The sequence below is a fragment of the Paroedura picta genome, chromosome 3 (assembly GCF_049243985.1).
Source record: "Paroedura picta isolate Pp20150507F chromosome 3, Ppicta_v3.0, whole genome shotgun sequence".
In the NCBI taxonomy this organism is placed as follows: Eukaryota; Metazoa; Chordata; class Lepidosauria; order Squamata; family Gekkonidae; genus Paroedura; species Paroedura picta.
Window position 1 is genome coordinate 170,446,137 of NC_135371.1, and position 10,487 is coordinate 170,456,623.

The window sequence follows — 10,487 nt, forward strand, 5'->3', positions numbered from 1 at the left end:
CCAAAGACGCTGGCCTTTTTTTGGGGGGGGGGGGAGGGTTGTTTTGCCTTCCTTTGGGCACAGAGCTCAGGTCCCTGGGGGAGGCGATGCAAACCGGGGAGCCATCAGCAAGGGAGAGCGTCCGACTGTTGAGAGGCAAAAAGGTGGGCCATCTTCCCGACAGGGTCAAGCTTTTCTCCTGCACAAGCTGCCGCTGGGATTCTGCAAGCAAAGGCAGTTGTGGTGAAGAAGAGGCATTGAGACAGGGGTCCCCAACACGGGCACAGTGGCACATTCCGGCTTTTGCCCAGTTGTTTTGTAGTAGTTCACTGCATCTCTGATGGCTGCCATTTTGGGCCTACACCCCTTGCATGGAGGGGGCAGGGAAGAGAGACCTCATGCATGAGAAGCTGTTTTCCTGAGCCACCAAAGCACCCCTCTTTGCTTCCAGGGGCAAGAATTTAGCCGGAGCTCTCCTTAAACTTCTGCATGCCCCAAAAAAGCCATCATGGTGAGGCTCAAACTGCAGAGTGGCCCCACAGCACCACCCTGTGGCCGCATGCAGAACTGCCACCAAAACCAGCCCCTTCTGCCCGGCTACATAAAACCTAGGCCAAGGTTTGAGTCACTTTTACAAACTGCACACTCCTTCAGAGACATTCAAACAGACGTCCTCAAGACTTACGTAGAGGTAGAGAGGGGTGGAGCTGTGAAGAACGGCCAGCCCAGGGTTGGCCAAACTGTGCCTCTCCAGATGTCCATGAACTACAATTCCCATCAGCCCCCATGGCAATTGTAGTCCATGGTCATCTAGAGCAGGGGTAGTCAAACTGCGGCCCTCCAGATGCCCGTGGACTACAATTCCCAGGAGCCCCTGCCAGCATTCGCTGGCAGGGGCTCATGGGAATTGTAGTGTACAGGCATCTGGAGGGCCGCAGTTTGACTACCCCTGCTCTAGAGAGTGCAGAACCCATCTGATCTCTGGGGAAGAGGCAGGAGCACCGAGACAAAGCTTTCCGTGCAACCCCCTAAGTCAGAACCAGCCATTCTGAACCTTGTTTTATTGAACAGATCATTAGAAACCTCCACCCCTCCAACACACTTCAGAAACTGTGCATGGTGGGGGAACGGGACAACAACAACAACAACGCCGCCACCCCCCCCCCCCAAGATCATAGCAACACATCTTTCATGTGCTGCTGGGGGGGGGCGGGTGTCAGACAGCTCCCCTTGCGAGGAAAGGAGCACTGAAGTCCACAGCACTGAGGTATTCCAGCCAGTCCTGCAGGGTCGGGCGCTCTGGAGAGGGCTGGAAGAAAGAAAAGAGGAGGGGGGCAGAGGCATCAGGGGCAAGGAAAACAGCAGGGGCTCCCAGCAACCGGACCCGGGGGCTCTTGAGCTTTCAACTGCTCCCAATTTGCTTTAGAGCAGCGCTTCTCCACGGCGGGACGGAGGGGACTGAACTGAACTGGCAAAATACCCTTTGGGTCACCTACACTGCCCCGAAGGGAAAAGCAGCTTCAGGGAACGCCGACTCTGGCCCAGCTGACCCAATACGAACCTGATAGAGGGTTACATCGATGGCACCGTGATGACACTTGATGGAAAGGAGGCAGATCCCCCCGCCGGAGGGATAGCCGGGCTCCACGCGGAGGGTGCAAGTGGACGATGGCTTCAGGTAATGCAGCAGCCTTTTCTCGGGCTCCCAGTCGATGGCAAAACTGGGGGGGGGGGGGAGATGGAGAGAAAAAAGCCAATAAGGGGATGCGTTCTTATTTATTTACTTGATTTCTATACCGCTCTTCCATATGGCTCAGGGCGGTTTACATACAGCATGGGGGATACATGGAACGAATTAATATATAACATAAACAAATAAAAGAACAACAATAATCTAAATATCACAATCACAGAATCGTAGAGTTGGAAGGGGCCATGCAGGCCATCTAGTCCAACCCCCTGCTCAACGCAGGATCAGCCCAGAGCATCCTAAATCATAGAATCATAGATTCATAGAATCATAGAGTTGGAAGGGGCCATACAGGCCATCTAGTCCAACCCCCTGCTCAACGCAGGATCAGCCCAGAGCATCCTAAATCATAGAATCATAGATTCATAGAATCATAGAGTTGGAAGGGGCCACACAGGCCATCTAGTCCAACCCCCTGCTCAACGCAGGATCAGCCCTAAGCATCCTAAAGCATCCAAGAAAAGTGTGTATCCAACCTTTGCTTGAAGACTGCCAGTGAATAAGACAATTTCAGTGATCTTAAACAATTCAACAGGAATGGAACTTAGCTAAAGCCCTTAAAGAGGTCAGACTGGTTCAGGCCATGGAGGAGATGTTGTCGGTCTCAGGCAAATGCCTGGCGGAGGAGCTCCCTTTTGCAGGCCCTGTGGAATTTTGGGAGTTCGGACAGGGCCCTGATCTCTTCAGGGAGCTCGTTCCACCAGGTGGGGGCCAGGACAGAAAAAGGTACTTCTCTCGACTCTGAGAGAACCGTGAGTGGCCTGAGGTTACCCAGCTGCCTGCATGTGTGGGAGGAGGGGGAACAGGGAATCTAGCCCGGCTCCCCAGATCAGATGGTGCCACTCTCAGCCACAACCCCACGCTGTCCCTCAAGAGCTTTGGAAGGCCAAGCAGAGGCTCTCCTTTTCAGCCACTGTCCCTCCTCATCTGGTTTCCTCATCTGCTTTAGGATGCTTTGGGCTGATCCTGCGTTGAGCAGGGGGTTGGACTAGATGGCCTCCTTCCCACTCTATGATTCTATGATAAAGGAACTAGGGGGCTGCATACAAAGCACCTGCTGTCTCCCCCATCCCTGCATGTTTAAGTTGGGGAAATCCGCCCTCCAGAGGCCTGGAGGAGAACTACAAGGGGGAGGGGGGCGCACGGCCTGAAGACTCACCAGCCCTGCAGCACCTCGATCTCAGCCAAGAGTTGTGCTTGCTGCAAATAGCTGCCCCGCAGCTCAAGGAGAATGTCCTTAACGGTGCCTGTGCTGCTGAGGGGGAGGGCGGTAGAGAGGAGGAAAAAGGGACAGTCGCTCTGCACAAGGGCGGGGGGAGGGGGGAAGGAGAGAGAAAAGATGGTCCAACTGAGCCCGCTTGGATGAGCCAGCCCAATCTCCCCACTTCCCACCGCACACAGCTCAATCCACTCACTTCCAACGCAATGGCGCCGCCCTCCCTCCAGTGTAGGCGCAGCTTCAGGCGATGGGGCACGGTGTGAGCGGTCAGCTCCAGCTCCAGGTCGTTCTCGGAAGCGTGAGTCAGCCTCACCCCCTGCAGCGTCTCCATGAAGTGCTGGAATTCAGAGATCCTGGGCGGGGGGACGGGACGAATCAGGAGGAGAAGAGAATTCTGATGGGGCACGCCCTCCAGAGCCCTGACGGTGAACTCTGCACGTGCACGGAACACACGGCCTCCTCTAGCCCTAACCCTTCACGCACCCTGCTAACTACCGGCAGACAGCACTACAGGTAATAAGTCTTCATTGCCCCCTTGACAGTTTTACAGGCGAGGGGCTACCCCAGCACCAAAGATTCTGAATAAGGAATGTGGAGGTGCGGAGCGTGCCTGCCATTTTAGGCGCTGGTGTTTTTCAAAGCCCCCCTTCGCTGGGTGATCTTGAGCAGCCCCGACCCCAGACACTCACCCCTGTGCCCTCTCCCGCCACTCAGCCGCCTGGCGCTCCTGCTCTTCCAGCGCCCCCTGCAGGCGCTGCACCTCCTCCTGGTGCTTCTGCAGCCTGCCCTGTGCTTCCGCCACCCGGCCTTCCATCTGCTCGTGCAGCTTCCGCAGACGCTCCTGCCAAGGGAACAGCATCCTGGATCAGCTGATTGCCCACCTCCCCCTACCCCACCCCACCCACCAGAGTGGGAGAGAGTTGCTTCATCTCTCTGAACAAATGCCCATCACCTCTTCTTTGAGATGCTGCTCTTGAGCAATCTTTGCTTTCTCCTCCACTTCCGCTTTCTGCAAAAGGGAACATGAAAACTGAAACAAGAGCAGGTGGAACGGAAACACCCAGGCCAGGCTAACGAGCAATTGAGAATGGTTATTTTATCTGTAATCTGTAACCATTAATAAAGCCGAGTCCAGTGGCACCTTTAAGACCCACAAAGATTTATTCAGGGCGTGAGCATTTGAGAGCCCCAAATAAATCTTTGTTGGTCTTAAAGGTGCTCCTGGACTCTGATTGTATTGTGCTACTTCAGACCAACACGGCTACCCATTTGCATCCATTAATAAAGCCGGTAAGGGGTGCTAGGAGGAGCTGGGACTCACCCCCTAATCACTGATCAGGTTGACTGTCCCGGCTGCCCCATTCGTGATTGGCTGTCAGTCCAATGAACGGCCAATCAGGAAGGATGTCCTGCCCCTTAAAAATGTTAACATTTGAACAGCACAAACGTATATTTAACAGCACAAACTTTCACAACTAATGTATAAAAGTATAGAATGTTTGGTTCCTGTCGCATTAACGTGACATTCAGCCTGGGATTCAGCTTTACTGCACGGTGGACTCAGTTTTATTTCAGGGGGAGCTGTTGGTGGTGGGAGGGGCCTCTGAGCTCCGGTTGGTGGTAAGCTCACTTACCTCCACTAAAGAGCCTGGTGGAAGAGCTCCCTTTTATAGGCCCTGCAGAACTGTTTTAGCTCTGGCTAGGCCCTGATGGTGCCTGGGAGCTCATTCCAACAGGTGAGGGCCAGGACAGAATTGGAACGGTTCATATAGAAAAAGAAGAGTTGGTTCTTATATGCCGCTTTTCCCTACCCGAAGGAGGCTCAAAGCGGCTTACAGTTGCCTTCCCATTCCTCTCCCCACAACAGACACCCTGTGGGGTGGGTGAGGCTGAGAGAGCCCTGATATTACTGCTCAGTCAGAACAGCTTTATCAGTGCCGTGACGAGCCCAAGGTCACCCAGCTGGTTGCATGTGGGGGAGCGCAGAATCGAACCTGGCATGCCAGATAAGAAGTCCACGCTCCTAACCACTACACCAAACTGGCTCTATAGGACAGGGGCAGTCAACCTGTGGTCCTCCAGATGTTCATGGACTACAATTCCCATGAGAATTCTCATGGGAATTGTAGTCCATGAACATCTGGAGGACCACAGGTTGACTACCCCTGATATAGGCCATCTAGTCCAACCCCCCTGCTCAATGCAGGATCAGCCTCATCCACCTAACCTACTAGGGCCTAGTCCTGACGAGAAAGAATTATTCTCCTGGAAAAACTTAAAGTTTCACTGAAATGCATCGGACTACTGACTATTTGTTATCCTCCCCCCTCTTCTCTAGCTTCCTGTTTCTGGGAGAAAGCGGAAGTCGATTCTGTTTTGCATGGCAAGCTCTGCAACGTCCCCTTTGAGATATTCCATGGCGACCCAAATCTCCCCCAGGGAAACTGTAGGGACGGTGCCCCTGACAGCTGCAGGGAAAACAAAGAAGGGGACCCTCTAGCCAAGTTGGGAAGAATCATAGAGTTGGAAGGGTCCACACAGGCCATCTAGTCCAACCCCCTGCTCAATCCAGATCTTAATAGATCTAAGAGCAAAGAGGGCTGTTTTATGAACTGGAAGCGACACAAGAAATATTTAAATGCAGGAACACCTTGCTTTTCTAGCCTGAGGACAACTTTTGCATTCAGACAGAAAACGTCAAGGAGTGAGGTTTTGCAGAGAGCTCGTAGTAGCTCTTTAACATTCAGGATGTCTTTTTAAATGAACATTTCAATTAAGAATATATCTTTACACACACACTGCTTATCAGAGGTTCTGCCAGGCAAAAGCCCCACCTGGTTGGCAGTCCGGCTCCCACAGGCACCACGTTGGGGACCCCTGATTTAAGGGAGGTTAGGGTATGTGGGGCGTTACTGGTTCGTTTTGGCTGCTGAACACTGGAGATCTCAGTGGGTGTTCTCTTCCCCCTCCCCATGGCCCCGAATCAAGAGGAACGGACCTTGGCTCGATAACGCCCCAGTGTCTCCTCCAAGAGCTGGGCCTTGCGGCTGCCCTCCTCTAGCTTGGCCGCGATTTGCGGCACGGCCTCCTGGATGGCCGACACCTTCTCCTGGTACTCTGCCTTCAGGGCCTTCCACTGCTGCTTGGCTTCTTGCATCTCGTTCTCTGCAACGGAGAAACCCAGGGAGAAAAGTCTGAACTTTACGCTCAATGCCAGAGGCAGGAGCCGGGAACCCTGGGCCCCAGGCCAGCCACACGACGGGGAAGCCTGACTGGGCGAGCCCAAAGTTGAGAAGTGGAGGGCTGCTGTCCCTTTAACAGGAGAACCCACCACAAGCCATTCCGGGGTGGCAGGTAAGACAATGAATGAATGAATGAATGAATGAATGAATGAATGAATGAATGAATGAATGAATGAATGAATGAATGAATGAATGAATGAATGAATGAATGATAGCCTGGTCCATCTAGGCCAGGGCAGAGACAAGCAGAGCTGGTTTGCCACTGGCTGCCTCTCCGTAGCAACACTGGACTTCCTGTGTGGTCTTCCCATCCTGATATCAACCAGGGCTTCGGAGACCTTATGAAGTCAGGCTAGCCTGGGCAACCTCCACCAAAGTATCAGACTACTTGCAAAGACAGGGAGGTGCTGGAAAAACCCACTTAGCCAACCCCACTTTGGTTCTGTTGGTTAAGAGCCACATGGGGGCGACTCCCAACCCGGAGACACAGCGCCCCTCCCATCAGATTCCGCACCCGGCCGCCAACCCCCGGCAAAGCAGCGGCAATACTCACGGACGCGCGAGAAAGAGGCGTCTTGGTTCCCGGGGCCAGCGTCCAGGAAATCCAGGAGGAACTTCACCACTTGCAGCTGGCTGAGCAGCAGCTTGTGCGTCTTCCTGGTGTTCTGGGATCCAGGCGGCAAAGGGAGGGGGGAGAGTCAACACACAGAAGGCACAAGGAGCTCCCCACCTCTTACCACCACTTGGAGCTGCCCACAGCTGAGGCCAACATCCGCCAGGGCACAGACCCCTGAACCTTCTTGAGCCTGGGGGCACCTTTGGAAGTCTGACCCAGAGTGGCAGGCACAGCCACAAGATGGCTGCAGCGAGAGGAGGAGCCACTGGGCCATAGAGAGCCAGTTTGGTGTAGTGGTTAGGAGTGCAGACTTCTAATCTGGCATGCCGAGTTCAATTGTGCACTCCCCCACATGCAGCCAGCTGGGTGACCTTGGGCTCGCCATGGCACTGATAAAGCTGTTTTGACCAGGCAGTGATATCAGCGCTCTCCCACCCCACAGGGTGTCTGATGTGGGGAGAGGAAAGGGAAGGCGACTGTAAGCCGCTTTGAGCCTCCTTCGGGTAGGGAAAAGCAGCATATAAGAACATCTTCTTCTTCTTCTTCTTCTTCTCCCTCTTCTCCCTCTTCTTCTTCCTTCTTCTTCTCTTCTTCTTCTTCCTCTTCTTCTTCTTCCTTCTTCTTCTTCCTTCTCTTCTTCTTCTTCCTTCTTCTTCTTCCTTCTCTTCTTTCTTCTCCTTCTTCTTCTTCTTCAAACATGCATGAAGAAGAAGCCCACATGCATGCAAAGAAGGGCTGCTTTTTAAAAAATACTAACTGGGAAAGAAGAGGGAGTGAATAAGACCAATACTACAGCAGCTGCTGCTGCACAGGCATTTGCGTCTACACAGACCATCGGATGCTCTGCTGGAAAGGTCCACTTTGAGGCCCCTCCAACTTCCGCAAAAACAATTGGCAGGTGCCTTGGCACCCAGGCGGCACCATGTTGGGTACCTCCTGCTCTAGGAGCTCAGAAGGGAACTGCCACTCACCACTGCATGCTCAGCCCAGACCTTGGTGGGCAGCTCAGCCCCAACTCCATTTTCGGTGCGGTCCTCAAAGGCAAGGGCGTCCTTCAGCCGAGCCAGGAGCCTGAAGAGGGTGGAAAACAGTCGGAACGTCAAGAGACACTAGACTGGCACATTTCCATCTGTGTATATATATGTTTGAGCAGCTGGCTAGAGGAGATCTCCAGAAAGGGAGGGTTGTACACAGGGACAATTTCCTAGGGCAGCGGTCTCCGCCGCATGGATCAGGGCCCTCAAGCAGGTCATGGCGCTCCTCCTGAGAAACGCCAGCTCCCATAGAGCTACTGGCTTGAGTGGATCTGCGGCACAGAGACCAAAAACTCCAAGCCTTCTCTCAGCTGTTGTAGCACACTTAGAAGAGCAGCCAAACAGCCAAGTGGGAGAATTCTGATGTAGAGCCACCCCAATGACTGGCATGCATTTCCTGGCCCTAGATCTTTGGGTCCTAGCCTCAATACCAGTGCAGACATGATCTGTTCCCTGCCCTATCGCCTACTGGCCTGTGGAAGCTAGATGCCAACAGGCGGAATTCCCGCATTTTACTCACCAGGCATTTTACACTTCTCTGTAGCCTCACATTAACAAAGCATATCTCCTAATACACATTGAATAGTGGATATAGTTGTCAACGTCAGGTGGGGCCTAGAGTCCCTCTGGAATGTCATAAGAACATCAGCCCTGCTGGGTCACCCAGTGGTCCATCTAGTCCAGCCTTCTGCCTCACACAGTGGCCAACCAGTTCCTCTGGAGGGCCAATAACAGGGCAGAGAGGCCGAGGCCTTCCTAAGAACATCAGAAGAGTCCTGCTGAGGGAGTCCAGTGGTCCATATAGCACAGCATCTCAACGCATGCAGTGGCCAAGCAGTTCCGAAGGGCCAGCAACAGGGCTGGAGATGCCAACACCTTCCCCTGACGCTGCCTCCCGGCATGGAGATTCAGAGGCTGACTGCTTCTGAACACGAAGGCATTGTATTTTTAACTTGCATGTGCTATCCTGAGCCTTTGGGGGAGGGCAGCATACACACTCAAGGATAAATAAATGGACATATAAATAGCCATGGGCCGGTCACATCCTCCCAGCATGACCCACTTTGCAGGATGTTTGCAAGGATAAGAAGAAGAGCAAGAGACAAGTCACTTTGGGCCCCCTTCAGGGATAAATAAGCCAGTCTCGTCCTGCTGCAGCATAAAAGGCCATGGCTATTCTAGGGCGGATTAATACCCCGTCCCCCCCCCGTGCTGCTTCCAGCCACATAAAGTAGTGCCCCCCACATTGCGTCTAATGGATGAGTCCATGAATCCCCACACGCTGTGCATTGGAAGATACCATTATCCCAAGAGGGGGGGAGGGAGAAAAAAATTAAACCAGCGTCCTGTTCTACAAGGCGTCGTCCCGACTAACTCACCCGACGGCCTTTTCTTCCATTTCGACGCTTCTCTCTGTATTTTCCCCGACCCCAAAAACAAGAATTGTTTCCAACCCCCGCCTTCTCCCGCTCTTTTATTCAATTCCTCCGCCCGCCCAGCGCTCCAATCCGCTCTCGCGATACCGAACAAAGCCCCGCCTTAAGGGCGCTTTGCTGCAAAGTGATTGGGCAGGAGCGATTAGACGGAAGCCGAAACGGTTACGCCGTTGGCAGCCATCTTGAGAGGGTCGGAAAGCCTCGGCTGCGGGGCTTAAGAGAAAGGAGGCCGTTAGCGAGAAGGAAGGCGGGGCCTCGGCTGTTGTCAGGGAAGCAACGGCCGGAAGTTTTGCCTTCCTCACTTCCGGCTCCTGTTAAGCCATCCCTCCCGGCTCTGGAGTGCCTGGAGGATCAGAATACCCAGAACTCCTTGCAGGAGGCGACCCTCCTGATGCAAATAAGGGGAGGGGCTGGAGAGGCGGTTGCCAACTCTGGGTTGGGGATCACTGGAAACTTTGGGGTGGGCAGGAATTGGAGCAGGAAGATATTTCAGTGGGGTGCAATGCAGGCAAATGACAATAGCAGTGAATTCACCCCCCCCCCCCGGGCCATCCGTAAGCTTTGAGTTATTCTTCTCCCCAATGTTCTGTTGTTCATAATGTTATAATTACTGTGTTATTATATACTGAGTTATTTGTACAGTGATCTCTGTTTGATGTAAACCGCCCTAAGCCTTCGGGGAGGGCGGTATATAAATGTAATAAATAAATAAATAAAATATTGTCTCACCACTATTGTCATTTGGCAACTGAGGCCACTCCGCTCTCCGAGAAGGACAGGTGGGCTCATATGCTGGACTTCTTTTTGTGCACAAGTGAGCCCTGACTCCGGAAACCTTTTCTCCTGCCTCCAATTTTAAACCTTCAGGTGCTCCTGGACTCTGGCTCTTGTCTCCTGCTGCAGACGGACTAACAGGGTGACCCATCTGCAGAAGTGACCATGGACTACACTTAATGGCAGGGGCTCATGGTAATTGTAGTCCATGCACATTTGGAAACCCAGTTTGGCTACCCCTGCAAGCCAAGGGTGGCCAAACTGTAGCTCCCCAGGTGTCCAGGGACTACAATTGCCATGAGACCCTGCCAACATGATAACTGGCCATGCTAACTGAGGCTCATGGTAATTGTAGTCCATGCACATTTAGAGAGCCTCAGGTTGGCCACCCCTTTCCGGGGCCCAGCTTCTATTCCAGGCGAACCTTCGCCTCCAGC

At 53.3% G+C, this 10,487-nt stretch overlaps 1 protein-coding gene across 1 annotated transcript; it reads right to left on the reverse strand.

The window, feature by feature from the left end:
- Nucleotides 1-1,023: 1,023 nt before the first annotated feature.
- Nucleotides 1,024-9,397, reverse strand: LOC143833532 (outer kinetochore KNL1 complex subunit ZWINT-like). Its single transcript, XM_077329451.1, has 10 exons — nt 9,220-9,397; nt 7,778-7,877; nt 6,744-6,855; nt 5,947-6,113; nt 3,901-3,957; nt 3,638-3,789; nt 3,145-3,301; nt 2,889-3,028; nt 1,541-1,700; nt 1,024-1,288 (listed from the first exon to the last, which is right to left on the reverse strand). Exons 1-10 carry the CDS (start codon nt 9,237-9,239, stop codon nt 1,196-1,198), a joined length of 1,158 nt encoding a protein of 385 aa, XP_077185566.1. The 5' UTR covers nt 9,240-9,397; the 3' UTR covers nt 1,024-1,195.
- Between the last annotated feature and the right edge of the window lie 1,090 nt (nt 9,398-10,487).

What these genes read in the sequence shown, in the direction of transcription:
- LOC143833532 (XM_077329451.1), bottom strand. Translation starts at nt 9,239, where the DNA reads ATGGAAGAAAAGGCCGTCGG. An exon ending in CGCCTCTTTCTCGCGCGTCC is followed by an intron (nt 6,114 to 6,743) that starts GTGAGTATTGCC and finishes TCTCCGTTGCAG; the next exon opens with AGAACGAGATGCAAGAAGCC. An exon ending in GCGGCGCCATTGCGTTGGAA is followed by an intron (nt 3,029 to 3,144) that starts GTGAGTGGATTG and finishes GCCCTTGTGCAG; the next exon opens with AGCGACTGTCCCTTTTTCCT.